General features: G+C 34.5%; 1 protein-coding gene across 1 annotated transcript; it reads left to right on the top strand.

Moving 5' to 3' along the window:
* Positions 1-238: 238 nt before the first annotated feature.
* LOC146440153 (uncharacterized) lies at positions 239-17,143 on the top strand. Its single transcript, XM_085056574.1, has 5 exons — positions 239-345; positions 447-606; positions 16,254-16,358; positions 16,628-16,767; positions 17,016-17,143. Exons 2-5 carry the CDS (start codon positions 549-551, stop codon positions 17,022-17,024), a joined length of 312 nt encoding a protein of 103 aa, XP_084912700.1. The 5' UTR covers positions 239-345; positions 447-548; the 3' UTR covers positions 17,025-17,143.
* Positions 17,144-19,979: the final 2,836 nt, after the last annotated feature.

Raw genomic sequence — 19,979 nt, forward strand, 5'->3', positions numbered from 1 at the left:
TAATTTATTTTATTTAAGAGGTAGGGTCTGCATGTATAACAGAAATACTGGTTGGTGACAGTGTTTCTCTTGCAGGCTTTGTTAGCACTGACCAATTCCTCCCTCACCTCTAGACCTTTAAAATCCTTTTTGCACACTCAGTTCTTCTGCTCCTGCTGGCATTTTTTTCCCTTACAGCCAGTAATTTTCTCACCAATTCCTCCAACTCATGTGTCCTTTTTCCCTACAATTTTTCAACAGACATGGTAGATGAGCTCTGACTCTCTCAACTGGTTTATCATCTGTAACTACAGGCATGAAGAATAGTCTCAGCTGGATGCAACACTCTACATAAAATTTTACTTGGTAGTGAAATACAAGACCCTAAGAAAATTTTACAAACTCTCACATTGTATTTTCATTTTGGGTCTTCTGTGTGTGCTTGTTTGTGTGTTTGTTATATCTAGTGCCTCTGTGCACCTGGATGGACGGGAGAATTTTGCCAATTTGCTGAAAATGCATGTTTAATTTACCCAAAGAATTGTTCTGATGGAGCAACTTGCATTGATATGAGTCAACAGAGAGAACAGCCTTTGTTTCAGTGTCTGTGCCCTCGTGATTTTACAGGTAAGGCATATACAAATCATGTAGAAATTTGTTTTTTCATTTCCTTTTAAACATTCAAATATAAGAATGCTGGATTAAAAAAGAAAAATGAAGGATAAAGAGTATTTGGAGGAGCAATCACACCTTTCTGCATTTTCTGCCCTCTGCTGTGATGCCTATAAATCTAAATGGAATTTAAAGATTACTTTTGAATCTTCCAATTAAGGTTACAGTAAGAATAGAAGAATAGACCTAGAATAAGCTTCAGCTTCAGTTTAAGAGACTAAGTGTCTGTCTATGTATAAAAGTTCTGCATGTGAAGTATATGTCTGATGTCTAAGTATAGTTCCTGGATATCTAATTAATGAGAGAAATGGAATTCAGGAAGTTTGTTAGTTTGTATCAACCTGTATTTACTCAGGAAACTTTACCTACTTTTTGAGAGCTGAATTCCACCTCCTATTTAAATTCCTTAGTGGACCACCAGTGATTTATGAAATTAAATTTTGTGTGGGATTAACTGATTCATTTCACTTGACTAAAGTCTAGTCTTTGAGGCTTTCTGTATTATCAGTAAGTCAGTCTTTCAGAGGGGGATTACAACCACTCTGTCAGATATTTGTTATTCAGTGACACAATTTCTTCAGCAGTGTTTCTCTTTTAATTAGATAAAAAAGAAGCCTGAAAAAGCAGCTTACATTAACCACACTGGGTTTTTTAAGAGGCAAAGAAAATAATTTTTGATGCTTTCCTCCAGTCTTATCCTTTAAAGGAAGCTCATTGAAGTTGGATTCTAAAATCCTTCACTAATCTTTGGCTAGAGAGGGAACCAAAAGAGAAGATTCAAATGTGATTCACTGCAGGTTTAGATAATATTATGGAAAGAGATATTAACCATATGTACTTCAATTTAAAGTGCCAAAATTATTAACAGAACTTAAAAAAAACCCAGTTGAAATATAAAAACAATATTTATTACCCAAAGAATGAAAATTAATTTAATCTAAAGAACTGATGGCAATACACAGAGAAAACAGACTTTAAATCTACTATCATTAAAAAAAGAAGTAACAGAATAATAACCCAGAGTTTTAACTATCAACCTTTCTTTTCACTTCTCCGTTATCCCCTCCCTTTAGGGTTTTATTTTTTTAATCTATGCTTGACTTTTTTTTTTTTTAATTTGTGTTACACATAAAATTAAAGGTTTGTTAATAAAAGTAATATTTCGCTAAAACACCTTAAGGCTTTTGAGATAATTCAAGGTCTTTAGTGGACAATATGATCATGAAACAAAAGCTAAACATGTCACAATAAATGGCAATAAATATATGCACTTAATAGAATTAAACCTTACTAAAGACTGAATTATGACCGAATTCAAGTAGAAACAACTTTCTTGTCCAGGGACATCTTGCTATGAGGCCAAGATTCTTTCTTTTGTGGATTCTAATTGTATGGGGTTTTATATATTGCAATAGGCTTTTTTTTTTTACTTTTTCTGCTTTTAAACAACCAGTTACTTCTTCACTTTTGATCTTGAGAAATTTTCATTTATACCTGTTCATTTATGGGTTTGGAAAGGAAAAGAGGGAAAGGAAATGCAGCAGCAATTTTGGCTCATTTACTTACTCTGAATTACATAGTTTCTGCAACCAGAAAAGCTGTTGTAGTTTCACATCTATTGGTTCTGATTTGTGTTTTAAGTTATAAACACTACAGCTGTAGCTTTTACATTAATATTTAAGTCGTGCTTGGAACAGACATCTTAGGGAACACGAAATATGACATGATGTAATATCCTCAGCTGTGAAAAGAAGAACTTTGATTTAAAAAATAATAAACCCACTTTAATTTGGTTCCACTCCTTAACAAAACCTGGTAGAAACTTAACATATACCCATGCAATTTTAAACTATAGATTTTGTTTCAGTTTATATGTAAAAAAATATTTTCGGTCATTTACTCAGAAAAATATACCCATGTTTTGTTTAAATTCTCAAAGGAGAATAAAGAGTTATAAAATATAGTTATTTTTGTGGGATAGGTGTCATTCTTTTTATGCTTTCAATTTGCTTCTACAGTTAGTTCCTTATTTTCATTTTCATTTTTCTCTTCTCTGAAAGTGGATAAAAACCTTTGAATTTTCAGCAGTGCTTGTAAGTAACACGGCTTATGACATTGAAACAATCCATATCAGCAGTTTCTCAGGTCCTGCACAGTAGACCAATTGTCCTTGAATAAGCTTCCTCTAATTTATTGCTATCTTTCCTTGTATGTAGAGCAATCATATTGGCAGGAATTGATTGGACATGTTAGACACTTCATTCTCACTTCACAGAATAGTCCTTTAATTAAAATAATCTTACTACTGCTAAAATGAACTGAATCCAAAGAAAACTCACCAACCAGAATTTAAAATACTACTTCAATTACATACTTTTTCCTCATCTTCAAACTATCTTCTTATAACAGTCATTAAGATTGTTCACATTGTCATTACACAAAATCATTAAGATTTTTCCAAATTTTTTTTTCTCTTTGATTGTTTTATTGAGACAGATCTGCTAATTTTTACAGGTATATGGGAAATGTATATAGATGTACTTTGATGGAGATTGCACCATTGAACTGTGTAGGATACTTGAAACTGTATTCTGTAGAAAATATCTCTTGTGCCACAATAATTAATGTCCCAGAGAAGGAGATATGGGGTATAAAAGTTCCTATATCTTTCACAGTCTAGTTAACACAACGTTAATACTAATGAACAAAGAAATGACATGGCCTAATTTAAATCACTCTCTCTGGTTAAATCCACATTTTTAAATTCTTTTGTTCTCAAGGATAGAGCCTTGACATATTTTAACCCTGGTGGGCAGCTAAATACCACATACCAGGTTGCTCACTCTTCCCCAGTGGGGTAGTAGAGAGAATCAGAAGCATAAAAGTTGGAAAACTTGAGATAAAGTTAAATCATTTGGTCAAGCAAAAGCTTGAAGGTGGAGCATTAGGTGAAGCAAAATAAGGAATTAATTCAGTACTTGCTGTTAGCAGGCAGAAGTCAAGCCATTTCTAGAATATTTGGGGAAGGACTCTATTTCACATTGAAGTACAGTGGTAATGTCAGAAGTCTTAAAACTCAAATAGATTTAAAAAGTAATATTTTTTTCCACAGCTTTAATCCCTGTAGTAAAGGTGAGCAAGTAAAGGAATTTTTGAAGCATCATGGGAGGTCCCTATATCACAGGAGTGTCACTGGAATTACACAGCAGTATCTGTCTTAGCAACAGATGCTGCCATTTTAAGCTTTGTCCATTGCACTTTATATGTTATTGCCATTGTCACCTCTGAAAGAGAAATGGTTAGTGCACATAGATCCCAAACATCAACGACCATGCAGTGAAATAATGGAATAAAAGAAATCACTCTTTAAGTACTGCTACAGGAATTCTCTCAGAATACTTACATTTGCAGGTGAATAAAGAGAACACCTTGTTGCTTTTCAGAGGGCTCAGTTTTTTATTACAGAAGAGCTTTCAGAGATAACTGACAGAATGCAATAATAAAAACTGAAGTAATTCTCTTTCTAATCCTCTTCAGCAGATGCCCAGAAACATTACCTGCTGTTTAAAATGCCTTTTAGGAGGTCTGTACATATACCATTGACCAGGGTGAAAGTAAAATGGTTTTAGCTAGTCTGTTCCTTTAACTTTGCTCCCAGTGCAGGTCTCTCCCAATGCCAGTAAAAGTCCAAGAAAAAACATGAGTTACACACACTCTACCAGTCAGAATCATTGCATTTACTGAGTTGGAAGGGATCCACAAAGATCACCATGTCCAAGCCCTGTCTCAGCACAGGACCATGCCAAAAATCCCACCATGTGGCTGAGAACATGGTACAAACACTTCTTGCACTCTGTCAGGTTTGGTGCTGTGATCACTTTTCTGGGGAGACTGTTCCAGTGTCCAACCACCCTCTGGGGGAAGAACCTTCTCCTGATATTCAAACTAAACCTTGCTTGACTCAGCTTTATGCCATTTCATCGAGTCCTGTCACTGTCACCACAGAGAAGAGATCAGGGCCTGACCCTCCTCTTCCCCTTGTGAGGACGTTGAAGACCATAATGAGGTCTCCCCTCAGTCTTGTCTTCTGAACAGAACCAGTGCTCTCAGCTGCTCTTCATTTGGTTTCCCTTCTAGGCCCTCTCACCTCTTTGTGGCGCTTCTTTGGATGCTCTCCAATAGCTTTATATCCATCTCATATTGTGGTGCTCAAAAGTGCACACAGGGCTCGAGGTGACGCCTCACCAAGGAAGGTGTGTTGTAAGGACACTGATCCTTACAAAGACCTCTCACCTAAGTTGGCAAATTTAATTACAGGAAAACCCAACAGTGTCACCCCATCTAGGGCATTTGACTGTACTAATTGCAATGAAAGGATAGAGAAGTAAGTAATTATAAAATAAAAAGGACTGAGTAAACCATACTGGCATAATATTTAATTTGAAGTGGATGAAATCCTGAACAAGAAGTGAGGGCGAGGGCCGATGTCTGATGTTGTAGCATTCTTGTAGTTACACCAATCAGACAGTGATCTACAGTAGTTCAAGTCAGCAATTTTTTCTCAGGCCTTGATTTCCAGACAAAATACTAAGGTTATTGAAATTTTCCTGCTGGAAAGACTTCTATTATTTTGGTATGCAGCAATTATATGAAAATTCAAAATATATAAATATATATATTTATATATATAATGTGGAATATATATAAAAATATTGTACATGATAATTAAAAGAGAAAGGTCACATCAGTATTTAAGCTCCACCTGCTTTTAAAATGGAACTAAGTGTTCCCAGTACAGGGGGATATTTATGAGTATGCTCATATTTCTCAATATTTCAGTTTCTGGTTTAATTTGCTCTGCACAATATATTTTGCCCATTTGAATAGGAAAGAATTTTGATAGAGTTTTTGTTCTTAAAGAATTGTTATGGTTACCTTAAAGTTATCTTGAAGTCATATTTAAGTTATGGTTAACTTAAAGATGCTGTTCTTTGCTGAGAAGCATAGATGTATCAATATGTCAGTGGATTTCTAAGCATATAATTAGTAAAGTTCTCAACTGGAAGGCAAGCTTTAAAATGACATACTCTTAAACTTGGCATATGGAATCCTCCAAATTGCTACCTCTGCTCATGAGCTCAAAAAATGACTTTCACCTACCTCTTTAAAACTTGTGTTTTTTAAGAGAAATACAAGCCACTTGACCTTCTGGGACTATTAGCCCAGAACTCAAACTAAACAGGCGTTTCACATCATTAACTGAATATTTAAAAAGTAACTAAGTTTCAGAGACATAGCAGGAGTATATCCTATTCACAACGTGTTCCTGTGAAAGTCTGACCTCAAGTCTAGGTGCATATAAAACAACCTACCATTTTATTCTCCCGCTTCCCACTTCCAACCAATGTACCTTGCCTCATTTTATTAAGGCACACAACTCTCATATTTCCCTGTCAGGGAGTTAGAACTATACTAATTTGCTTTAGTTTGTCTGACTCTTCTGGGTTTACAGCTATTGATGTCTATCCTTTCCTTTTTTACTCATTCAGAGTAAAACTTAAAAGCTTTTTCTTTGTGAACAGTTTGTAAGTCTCATAGAGAACATTATTCATTCTCATTCCCAAATATATAAATCTGCTGCTAGTGACAAGGGAAACTAAGGATTTTTAGCTTTCTCTAAGCATTCAGAGAAGTAACTGGATAGACAGTGAACATTCAAATAGCTATAAATCACCCCCACAAAACCTCACATCATCAATATGAAATATGAGGTATTTACACCTTTTATGTAAATTCAGTCAAAATGTCTTCTGAACAAGTTGAAGGGGTTAAAAAAGTAAATAATCTATAATAACCATAGAGACTTTCTTTTCTGATTCTCAGCTGAACCTGTGTTGATTAACCCAGCCAAGTACATTTCAGATCTTACCAAGGTACAAAAATTGTCATCAGTGTTATAAATCACCTACCACACTAATGGGTTTAAAACATGCTAAGGTATGTGGTGTAGTTAAAATTATAGCATGTTTAAACATATGTAATGCATTGGAAAAGGTGGATAACACTATAGTGTAGATCTAGTGACTGTTTTCATTAGAGACTAATCCCTGTAGGTCTGTTCTACTTCTTTAAAAAGACCACAGACTTAAATCTTCTAGCTCTGAACATCAACTTTCCTCTTTAAAGTATGGATAATAAGGCTAGCCACATATTGTTCACATTTTCTCAGACACAATGTACAACATCATTAGCTGACATGGTCTACTCTATCTCCACTGAAGCTGGAAAAATGCTAATATATTAACAAAATATTCTAGACTTTCTTATGCTATATCTCAACATTTGTGCTCAGTAGTTGTTTCTTTTATTAAAAAACCCCAGACCCCAACCCCATTCTGTTGATATATGGTACACAACACCACATTGTTACAGACTTAAAGCATGACTTCACCTGCATTAATGATGTCTCTTGTTGATATATACCTATTTTTGTCACATAAGCAGCCTTCTTAAGAACTTCAAGACCTATTTTGTTTTGTTTTTTTTAGATTTTGAGATGTATGACATCAGAAACATACATTCAGCAGCAACTTCTGGACTTTGGTCTTCACTCTGGGACTCTCTGAATAGCATAGGTTTACTTTTTCTGCAATATACTTGCTTCAGTTTGTATTTACTGGGACATATCTCCCTTTAGACACGTTCCTTCAAAATATTTGACTTCTTAGATCCAATTTCATTATACCTTTCTCCTCAGCATTTGCCACCAATTTAGTATAAACTCTGTATCAGAGGTTTAATTTACTTTTCAGATCAGAACATTTCAGATAAAAACATTAAATAATATTAGAACTGACATCAGGGTTTTGCATCCAGCCCTTTAGCCCTCAGTACAGGAAAGACATGGAGCCAGTGCAGAGGTCTAGAAAAAATCTCCTCTGAGGAAACGCTGAGAGAGTTGGAGTTGCTCACCTTGGGGAAGAGAAGATTCCCTAGACATTTTATTGAGTCTTTGCAATACTCCAGCTTATAAGAAAACTGAAAACTTTTTACAAGGAACTTTTTACAAGGGTCTGTAGCAATAGGAGAAGGGGTAATGGCTTTAAATTGAGAATAAATTTACACTAGATGTTCAGAACAAGAGTTGAGAAACACAAGACCAGGTTGCCCTGTATGCATAGAGATGGCATAGATGCCTCATCTCTGGCAACATTCAAGCACAAGTTGGACTGGACTCTGAGCAACCTGAGTTAAAGAAGTCCCTGCCCATTGCATGGACTAAATGATCTTTAAATGTCTCTTCCAACCCAATCTATTCTATTATCCCATGATCAATCCTTGTGTCACCCACTCAATTTTGAACTGCTGCCTCAGTACACTGACATTTACCTTTGCTCTAGGCTCATAATCCATTATCTTGTTCTCAATCCAGAATCCTTGTGTCTAAATAATTAGACTCAATTTGCCAAGAAATTTTTATAAAACTTTTAAAAACCCACCTTCTCTCTGGAACATCTCCCCAGCTGTGATGTTCAAGACTCTTCCAGAGAGCAGAGAAACTTGCAAGTATGGTGCTTTTCATCCAGGCTGGGTAGGATGCTCTCTCTGGAATTTTCCCTCTCTCTTTGAGTCTCTGTGAAAGTTTTTTCTGTATTATTTCATTATTTCACATGTGATGAGGGAAAATGGATCAAGCTAGAGGAAATTTCTGTGTTCCAGACATGAAAACTGTTTTGCATATTCTTCTAGTATCCTGTGTGGTTTTGGTATGAACCAGATCTTTAAGTGAGACATATAAAAGACACTTTGACCAACAACAAAACAAACAAACAAAGTCCTCGCAAGAGCATAAGTGAGTCTTTGAAAGAGAGGTCTATAAAAGACTTTGCCAAGGGATAAATCTTTACAACCAGATTTCCAGCTAAATCCTGAATGCAGCTAAGATAAAGGACAGATAATCTATTAAATGGTCAAACGTCTAATTGTATGTTCCAGAATAATGAGTTCATTTAAGAGCCAAGGTTATTAAAATACATCTCAAACAAATTTAAAGACATTCTATAAAAAGTAGCTCAACTAAAGACAGTGCTTAAACAACAGTTGCAGAGGAACTTTCAGGAAGGACTGTTCCTAAGTGCCCTTAAATGATTAATTACATTCTAAACCAGGGGAAGGTAAAATTTTAACTGCATATTTAACATTTGAGAATATCTGACCATGTTTATAATAAGAACAACTGCACTAAGTCATAAGCTGACTGTGGCCAGTGGAAGTCTGTTTGATAATTTCAAAAAGCTTTAAATTCTACTCCATGTACGTAAATTATGATAGCCGGTAAAATTTGAAAATAAGCATAATAATGTTCACTTGAATTGGAAAATGTTCATAATAAAGTTTGGATCCCCTTAGTCTGTGAAACTGGGACAGCACTTAATGAACATATATGTTTGACTTTGGCTGCTTTACTGTGGCTTCTCCCTTTCGAGTTCAGGCAGCACGCCCCGAAGCCACACAGAAAGGGCGAGCCGCCACGCCGCGCACCTGCCGGGTGTGCCCTGGCAGAGAGGCTCACTGACAGGTCTGCTGAGTCCCTGGGGAATGGAGGTGAGCAGGAACCGAGGTGGGGCAGAAGAATGTATGACACAGAGTCTGCAGGCTTCCAGGGATTTATTTGAATGTCTTTGGGTGAGGGTCCAGGGACGGCGAGAAGGGACGGAGAGACGGGTATGGGCTGAGGGCTGGAAGTCCGGAGGCTGCGAGCCCCAAACAGTCAGTGACAAAGGGTTATATGGGGAAGGGAAAGGGGAGTGGTTTGGTGCGCAGACCAACCGGGACAGTCAGAGGGAAGAGGGACAGGGACACAATTCAAATGAACCAATGATACACAACTCAAGAGGGAACAAAGGAGAAGTCTCTAGAAATAATTTCTTCAACCGCAGGGGCTCATGGTTGGTTTCCACAGGTCTCCATGACCTAAACAGTCCAGGCTGTCACAGCCCCCTGCGGCTGGTCTCTTGAGCACTAGAATTTGCAGGCATGCACTGCAACACTTTACCTATTGGGACATGTATACCTTTATCTTGTAAAGATTATGTTGCTTTCCTAAAAAAAGAAATAGTTTTCTGGAATATTGGTCCATGGTATGGTGTAAATGTGCCTAACTACTTACACTTAATAAAAATTTAATCAGAATTAGTGCATGATGAGTTCCAGTCTTGCAATTGTTACCTCCAACCCCAGTGAATTCTTGTTTTTCATGAGTTAATGGAAACTATCCCCTTTATATGTTGATTAGAAAAGCTGCATCATTAGAAAATTAGTGTTGCATTTTTCTTGGGTATACCTTAATTTCTTCATCTCAGAAGAATAACTTCTTCATAGGAATTTGTGAATCACCATTCTAAAAGAGAGATACAAAGGAACTTTGGAAGTAAAATAACTGAAAAAAATATAATTAGACCTGAAAATTTTGACAAATTAACATTTTTAGATATTTTTCAAATACTATTGTAGATAAATATGTTCATTCTGATGCCGGCTGCCATTTCAGATGGCTGTATCTTTTTTTTTTTCATTAAATACAGGGATACGGTAGTGATAATCAATGAATGAGCTACTTCAGTATGATGTAATTTAGAAGTTTAAAGTTTAATAATTTAGTCTAAACAAGTTGTCTAGATTCCATCTACAGCTAGTGAAGATTGTTCAGTTTCAAGTTCCCTCAACCCACCTATAGCAAAAATGCCTCCACTAATGAGAGCAATAACATGGTCCCTTTTATGTTTAACTATAGATAGTCAAGAATAACTCTTTTTTATCAGTATGAAATTATATTTTGTTCTGACTGAAACCCACATATATTATTCTTAAATAAATCCCCATTTGAATATTTATGCTAACTAGTTTATAAAAGACAATTTTTTCTAATGTCAAAACCAAGTCATTTAAACGTGATTGTTCAACTGTCAGGCAGAACTCTGAAGACCTACATATGTGAATGTAAGATCACTTCTTTATTTCTGCTTTTTTTTATTCTTTTCTCATTCACTGAAATTAGTTTACTTTTAAAACCACAAAAATGTATCACTATAATTAGATTTATGTAAGAATACATGCACTGCACAGTTCTACAGAACTCCAACAGAAAATGAGAAAATATTCAGAATCCATGAAAACCTATCTTGAACTTCTAGTGGTCCCAATAAGTACTACTGTAAGTGGATTTAGTGTATTTCTAAATAAATAAATGTAGACTTTCAGGAAGTGGGACAAAATGTGTAATTTTTAAGTGCTTACCATGTCTGTATCAGGCCTGTCACACTGTGATTTCTTTAGGATATGTGGAAAGAATTGAGGCTTTTAGAGGGCTCTACTCATATGACCTTTTTTGGACCAAATTCAGGATGAGACAAATCATACTACAAAAGTGGAATTTTTCATGACGTTAAGTGTAACACTATGGATGTAAAGGTTGACATTTCAGAGAGTAAACCTTAACTGTCCATGCTCTGCCAAAGAGCATGTATTTTAAAGCTCCTAGGAGCTTCTTGGTATAAATGGTTGAAAAGTAATGGGTGTGTGAGTATTTCCCGCACATGCACATGTGTGTACATGTGCACTAAATTTAATTGGGTGTTATAACTACCTTCAAAGACAGGGAATGAAAAACCACTTAAAAAAATAGGCTCGAGTTGTAGCTTTATAAAATTGATTTAAAGAAAAATAATTTTAAAAATAATTTTAAAAATAATTATGATACAATTCAGTCTTTGTGCACTGAAGAGAATTGTTAGGTCATGTATTATATTTTGTTTCATAAACTTGTTGCCATATGGAATAGCAAATAGAAAATGTTTCGTGTAGATCATCTTTATGTACTCTTTATTAGCATACTGGTTGTTACGTACATAGATTCTGAAAAAAAAGATAATATTAAATTGAGAGCGGAAGTACAAAAATAGACTAAAGGAGATCACATAATACTAAAAATATCTCTAGCAACTACAAGTGCAGCTAAAGTCCTGAGGAATGCAAATTCTAGTTTTTTAGCTTAAAATGTTTGGTTCAGTTAAAAATAAAACACACTAGAAGTGCTGGCTTTACTACACTGTGCAATATGGAAGGCAACTGTGAGTTATATTCTTTATAAGAAACCCCAGGAGGTTATATGGTAAAGTCAGACTTAATGGTACATAACCCTCTTGAAGATTCTGTTGAAAATCTTGGATATGTGCAGGGTAGAAGCGCACCATATATGCACATAAATCCAAAATTTTATTCATAATGTAACTGAAATATTAAAATTAAAATAATTATCAGGGCAAATCTATGTGCTGCAGAAAATGAGTGAAAATGCAGCTTTAACACAATTTTTAGTTTCTGTCCATTTTTATGATATTACACTCACCCTTTTCCCTCCTGCAGATCTTAAGGTCAGTGGTTTCATAGTGCTGCTGTTGGGAGCAGTGTTGCAGTACCTATAGTCCTTCACTGGAAGGAATGTGACATTCATACTGGTGGTTTCTTCTTCATCTCTAGGATCTGCTTAGGGCCACTTACACTTTCTCTTCATTGCACTCCAGCTCTATTTTGGATCTTAATTTACATTTTATGGTGGGTCTAAAGTATATTAGCTGCAATTTCTTTGTTCTTTTTGTTACTCTTAAGACCAGTTTTGTCACCCTTAAGACCAGTTTTGTCCAGCTACAGGTCTTCATGCTTTAACTGGGCACTGGTGACTTCTCTATCATTATGGGGTTTCCGATCTCTGATCATCCCAGTGTTCCTCATATCACATCCTATGGCTGTACTACTCAAGGTCTCTTGCTATGGTACCAGCCCTGTATTTGTATACAGCATCGCATTAGACTAGTAAATACAATCGTACTTATAATGTCTACTTGTCCCTATTGTCTATTTAAAACTATGGTAATTCCATGCAAGTTTTTGGTATATTCCATGCAAATATTATGGTCTATTGCTAGAAGAGGCAGTGTTGTTTTGCAGGCCTATGGGGGAAAAACCCCTTAGTTTATTTCTAAAATTTTTACTTTGCCGCTGTGGCTAGCACAGGTCTTTCCCATGAGAATTCTTTTTGTGTTTCATAAACAAAGATAAAGTTTGGATCTTTTTTAAAACAGTGTCCCAAGATTTGGACAGCTCAGGCCTGGCCAATCAGGCCTAGGGGGAGGTCTCAGGCTGACCAATCGGGGCGACCTCTGAAAAAACTATATACATATTGAAATCAAAACAATAAAGGCCATTTTCCTTCTTGCCACTGAGAACTGGGTTCTTTTCTCTGCTAGCGGCTCAACAGCAACATGCCACCTTTCCTTCTTCTGGTCCCAAAGTCCATTTAAAAGATTCCTCACTCTACTGATGTTACATCAGCAATGTCACACTTTAGTCTCTTTAGAATTCTTTAGTGAACTTTACCTAGATTGGGTTATTTAGGGTTATTTATTTAAATAAACTAGTATGTTTATTATCAGATGCAAACATAAGTATGATAATTTATCTTTTTCTTAACTGGCTGGTACCAACCCCAGAGCTATATAATTGGTTTAGTTCATCATGGATTCCAAGCTAACAAACATACAGATGAGAAGCAAAGTATATTCTTTCAGGTGTAGTGTGTTAATGCAATTAATTGTCTTATTCCACAGTAATCAAAAAGTGGAAGTTGGAAGCTGCATAAAAGGAACATAGAGAAATTCATTTTGTGTGTATGGATGTAGTAACAAAACTTAAAGCTAAGCTGGAAATTAAAAGAGAAAGAATCTGGGAGGACAAGAAAGTTTTCTTTAAATATATTGGTAGCAAAAGAAAAGGAAACAAATAATCTATTTTATTAGTAAGGAAACTAATAAAACTATTTAACATTTAAGAACACATCCTCAGATAAAATATGTGTAAGGTCATTTATAAAAATAAACAGTGAAACAGTATCTTTAATCAAAATTTTCCCCTCATAGTTTTGTAAAATTTCTTTCTTTTTCACTTTGATCCTTGTGCCTGCTGAACTTATTTCTGATAGAAGAATAACACGCTTAATTGTGCACAAAAATCTTGTTTGAGTTCTCTAAGTACTGCAATTCTCAATTACTCAGCCCTTACTCACTATGAAGTGATAATTAGACATTAAAAGCTAAGTGGATTACTGTGGAGATCTCTCCTGATATCCATTTATCACTTAATCAGACTTTAATACCATAAATTATGCATTTCTCAACAGTATTCAGATTCCAATAAATTTTATAACAGTTTGGAGTTACTAGGTTTTCTTGACCTCATTGTGGCAGGGAAAAGTCATAAAGTTTGCTTAAAGGATACAGCCACTATAAGAATTTCAGATTTATAGCAAAATAATTCTCAAAGCCTGTTGGGTTGCACTAATATTTATTCATAAGGGTTTCTTGGACAAGACAATTTCATCCTCATGAATAAACATGAAAAAAGAATGATCCAACATACATATTGAGTTGAAACTTTTTCCTTGCTTTTTTTTTCCTCCTGATTTTACTTTCCAAACCTCATTAGAAAAAACCCCAAGAAAACAAAAAAAAACAAAACCCCTCAGTTCCTAGGAGATTGCAACTTCCTCAGCACATTCAGTTGATTTTGGAATTAAAATATCTATTTATGTGTTAGCATGCCTTTTTGCCAGCCACTATTACAGAGAGTGGCTTTCTAAAAGTATTAATCATGATGGAATTTCCCCAGAAATACAGACACTTTGGGTTACCATTAGAGTCAATACAAAAAGAGCAAATGAGAGTCTTGTAAATTTAAGGTCAGTCTACCCATAGTTTCTCATGTAATATTGTATATAATAATAATAATAAACAGCAAGAAGTATCTAATTTCCTATTTTCCTATGTTCACTATTATTTACATATTACTTAAAAAATACTTTTAACTCAATAAGCTTCATAAATGACAGTAAAACATAATCTTGGCTGTTTAAAAATTGATAGATGTTATCTTTATTTTTTTTTCAATTTGGAGAAATTTGGGAAATTTTTGACTGAGGAGTGAAAGGATAAAATAAATATTAGAAATCATTAGAAAGATGCTGGTCAACCTCTCTGTAAATACATGAGATTGCACTTGTGGTTCAGTACCTGTTGGCCCCAAATAAAAATTTCTGGCCAACAAATCACAGCATATTCTTGTTCGTATTTACAGAAGTCCATAAAAATCAGTTTTTAGGTCTCAGTTTGGCATTCCATTCCAGCGTATTAAAAGGGAATGAAATTGGCAAAAAATACTGAGAGACAGTCATTTCCTTACCAAATTTTATCCTATTAATTTATATTCTCCTGATGTCTCTAGCTTTAGATCCAAATGAGAGATGAGTAAAAATTTTAAAACTATTTTATTATTTGAAGTAAATTTATTTTTTTTTAACATATGAAGAATTGAAAATAAAATACTAACTTCTGACTCAACATTTGACAAACATTGTCTCATTTGAGAAATTATCCACAGTTCTAGTATATTCCTTCCAAACATTTTTCTCCTGTACAGCTGTCTATGTTTTGTGCTTAAGCCATAGAGTGAAGTAACACTGATTACAAACAATTTGGTGGTAAAAAACAAGTTGGTGGTAAAAACATCAGTAACCTACACTTACTGTGTTTTCTCAATTTTCAAAACATCCCAAAACTTCTGCATCTTCTAGTTTTTCTCAGCAGTGAAGACTTTTTCACTTTTTTCTGTTCCTTGTCTTTCTAAATTTGGAAATAAAAAACAAACCTGAACTCCTGCTGTAGAAATGGTAAATTAAAAAAAAATAAAATCAAAGAAAAAGAAACAAAGCACTTCAATAACAGGGAAAATAAAATCAAGAACGTATACACAGAATTCATTAAATTGTTTTCACTATCAAAAAGAATAAGAATAAAAAGTGAAAGTGTTTTGGTTTTGTCAAATCTTCTTGGTTTCCAAGACTAATTGTAAACCTGATGGTCTTCCTTATTGATTCATATCACATTTCCAGAGATATATTTATCTTCAATACATTTTTAGAACCATCTAGTCATAAGTTCAATTATTTCTTCCTGCTGGGCTAAAAACAGTTCTCAGCTAAATGAGCAAGTTGTTCAGTGAATGACACTAAAGGTTACCTCAGATGAATGTGGGCCAGTCTTTTCCTTGCCAAAACAGAGATCAGAAAAGACATAATGAAGTATGTACACAATAAATTCAAAAGTCTTGAAAAGATATTGAAATTGACTCATGCAGTAGGAAAAAGAACAAAATACAAAGGCATTACTTCCATTTCAGTGAATTATTTCGAGGAAAAATCAGCCCTCTTCAGCTCTGTATCCCCATGCAAATTGGATGCATTCTAAAATTGTTTCAAATGCTGACGAAGTATTGATTTGAGCTCTTTTTTTAAGACACTGAGATTTGTTTTTTGTATGTATAAGTGGAGAGAAAAAGAGTCCAAAAACTTACACAAGATTTTTAACCAGTATTCCAGATATCTTACTTAAAGCAAGTTATTCTATAAATATTACCATTATGACTTATGGTGTTTCTTCAAGAATGTGATAATAATTCCTAACATTTTTAGGATTTTTTTTTTCCTAACTCAGGAGAATTCTGTGAGGTGCAAATTAATAACTGTGGTTCCAATTCATGTGAAAATGGAGGAACATGTATTGGCTATGAAGATCATTTTAAGTGCATTTGCCCTATAGGTGAGCCATTGGAAATTTATTGTATTTTCTAAACAGAAAAAATAAAATGTCATCCAAATATTTATGTTAAGAAATAGCAACATAAAAACAGCAATGTATCTCAACTAATGCAGTGAACATTTTTATGAAGAAACCCAGTTTTTCTCTTTGTTTAGGAAATAAAACTGCCAAATAACTCTACTTGAATGGTGTTAACTGCTAACACCCTGAACAGACATAATGTCAATATTCTGAATGAACTGTGATTAAACATTCTCTTTGTGGTGCAGGTTTTGAAGGTGAAAGATGTGAACTCGATATTGATGCCTGCCTATTCAACAATATAAGCTGTGCCCCAGGAGCACTGTGTATGGATAAATCTCATGGATTTAATTACACGTGTTTATCACCATGTATTGGAAACACGGAGGTAGGATAAAGAGATATTTTCTCCCCAGTGTTTTTTGGGAAATCACACATCTTTTTCTAATAGCAGTGCCCTGATGAAGCCTCATTTCCTATGGGTTTCCTAAACATAGTACTCATTCTTGATATATTCTCATGCTAACATTCCTTTTTCCTGTTTAACATATGCATATAAGTGCCTGATGTGACTAGTCTGGTCATTGTCCAACAAACTGTGTAATGCCTGAGCTCTGCATTTCTTGTTCTTTATAGGTTTATTGACTGATGTCTGCTTCTTCCCCTACTTGCTGCTGCTATATTACGAAACTTGAATAACATTAGAAAAAATCTCTTTGCAAAAGTTACCAGATAGAAGGCTGATGGTACAGCAATGCACAGAAAGAATGACAAAATTTTCATTTCCATTACAAAAAAAAACCAAACCAATATTCAACAACAACAAAAAAAACAATTCTCATTGCACTTCAATGGGAGATGAAAGTGCAGTTAGAAAAAAATCTAAATTCTCCTAGCAAGTTATTCTTCAATGCTCACAGCATATTGCAATGAATATTACTTTTGCACTTTCAAAGTTTTCTTGAAAAAATGTATTTGTTGTATCCCTCTTAGTTCCTTTAGTGACTTTTTCAAGTAAATTTGGGTAGGATTCATTCACATCAGGGTGGACTACAAGATTTCAGCATGGGTTAAACTAAAATACTGTTGCATTATTCTATTATGATAGTTATTTTAAAAGCTATGTACATAACAATAGCCCTTTCAAACAACGACACAAACATGATAATGAGTGTTTTAAAGGCTTTATCAATTCTTTTATTGAAATATATGCACCATAAAAATATACTATGCATAGTAGGCAATATGCTTACAAAGAACAATCAATATTTATGTCACTTTGAAGTCCATGGCTAGACACTTATCAGTGAATATGAAATACAGCACTGAAATACTCAATGTCTCAAAGGTTTATACTTAAATTGTTCAGCATCTGGTAAATTTTAACATTTTTATGATTAAAAGTGTCATACTGAGTGCAAATATATTGTACATGGCATAGTACCATAATGGTTCAATCATGATTATGGCTAGTTAGTATGGGAAGTGATGGTGTGCCCAGGATGCTGATGGGAGCTAGTAAAACATTTCACTGTAATATTTGCTTAAAAGCCCTCAGACATATTTAATTTATTTACACAAACATTTCATAGACTATCATAAATGTCATGTGGGAAAAAAGGTAATTACATATATATTTACATCAATATACACTCACTGTATGAGATGCTTGATTTAGGCATAATGTGAACAATGAGTAGATTTTCTAATGGGAAAAGGAAGAGAAAATAAAACTAGGGAATTATATACCTGACTTTTACCTGTTTTCTTACCTTACAGACCATTAAAATGATATAATTTCCTTATTGGAAAAAAATAAAGGCTGTATTCAAACAAATATTTTCAGATTTTTCTGAAGTAGCGTAAGCAATCATTCAAAATTAAGGATTAGTATTAGTCAATAAGTTGCATTATTCAGCATTTAATTCCTAATTTATTTGTTGTGGCTAGAAAATAAGTATGTATTTTTGCATCCTTTAGTTTCTTTTACATTTCCAATAGTACCTCAGTTATGCTGAACTGAATATTCAGCCAAATAGATTGAAAAGAATGCTACTATTTTTGATATTTTTTAATGAACAAAAAATAAATGTAATTATTTGGGGCTCTTTTATCTCTGTATAAATATATAATGAAATTAATGCCTTGGGGTTTGTTTTTTTCTTTGTCAGCAAAACAATTAATTCACTAGGGTTGTTTTTAGTGTAATTTTTATTTTTATTTTTTTCAAACAGATATTAAAAAGAAAATTGAGATGAACAGATTAAGCCAGGGGACATCTTCCTTTAAACTTCAAAATCTAATCTTAACTTTGTAATTAGGACGATGCCTGCTTTGTCTGGACCAGGAATTATGAAGGACCTCTAAATAAATCAAATTTTTTTCATCTTTAAATTAGCGACCTTCAATAGGACCAAATTTTGCCACTTTGTGTTATAATGCCTTTTCTTCTGTAATGTCCATAGGTAGACATGAAAAAGAATAAAGAAAGTATCTCTTTTCGCATTTGAATACTCAATGTATGCTACAAATTCTAATATTTTTATTAGAAAAATAAAAACCAGGAGCTCATAGAGAATTGTTAAGACCACTCATAATAACAAATAATTGTAGTGCAACGTGATAGGCCTAGGCAATAGAATCATAGAACCAGTGAACAGCTTAGGGATGTAACAACAGATCTCATATGACCATCTAGTCCAAATTTTCATGGAAAAATGAGCCTAGGTAAGGTTATAAATCATATTTTGAAAACCCCCAGTGATGAAGGTATCACATCCCTGAATAGTTTACATACTTTGAAAGTCCACCTGTGACCCAAACAATCACAAATGTGGAGGCATTCTAATACATTCTGGGCCCCTCACTTCAAGAAAGGTACTGAGGTGTTGGAGTGTGTCCAGAAAAAGGCAATGGGGCTGGTGAAGGTTCTGGAACACATGTCCTGTGAGGGGTGGCTGAGGGAGGTGGCATTCTTTTGTCTGGGGAGAGAGAGACTCAAGGGAGACCTTTTTGCTCTCTACAGCTGCCTGAAAGGAGGTTGCAGTCAGGTGAGGGTCAGCTTCTTCTCCCAAGCAACTAGTAATGGGACAAGAGGACAAAGCCTCAAGCTGTGCCAGGGGAGATTAAGGCTGGACAGCAGGAAGATTTTCCTTTCTAAAAGAATTGCTAAAATTTAGGGTAGACCACACAGGGAGGTGGTGGAGTCACCATCCCTGGAGGTATTCAAGAAATGACTGGATGTGAGACTTAGGGCTATGGTTTAGCTGCCACGGTCATGTTTGTTCAAGGGTTGGACTCAATGATCTTGGAGGTCTTTTCCAGCCCTAATTATTCTATGATTGTATATGTGATTATTTTTAATAATCAATGGCTATATCTTAGTGATATATCTTATTAATATGTATGTACTGATATCTTATTAATATATATATAAATGGCTATATCTTACTGAAGAATTTTATTGCTTCCCTTAAAATACTTCCTTTTTAAAATTCTTTCAGCAAGCTTAAAAAAATATTGTTTCCTTTAGCACTTCCTAAGCAAAATTTGAAAATGTGACTGTAAACTACAGGAACTGCAAGATTTTGACCAATAGTT

Source organism: Lichenostomus cassidix, chromosome 3 (assembly GCF_008360975.1).
Source record: "Lichenostomus cassidix isolate B80296 chromosome 3, HeHo_3.0, whole genome shotgun sequence".
Lineage (NCBI taxonomy): Eukaryota > Metazoa > Chordata > Aves > Passeriformes > Meliphagidae > Lichenostomus > Lichenostomus cassidix.

Excerpts from the sequence above, each read along its gene's own strand:
- LOC146440153 (XM_085056574.1), top strand. The coding sequence starts at position 549 with ATGAGTCAACAGAGAGAACAGCCTTTGTTTCAGTGTCTGTGCCCTCGT. Across the intron at positions 607-16,253 it reads GTGCCCTCGTGATTTTACAG|GAGAATTCTGTGAGGTGCAA; the intron begins GTAAGGCATATA and ends TTCCTAACTCAG. Across the intron at positions 16,359-16,627 it reads TAAGTGCATTTGCCCTATAG|GTTTTGAAGGTGAAAGATGT; the intron begins GTGAGCCATTGG and ends TTTGTGGTGCAG.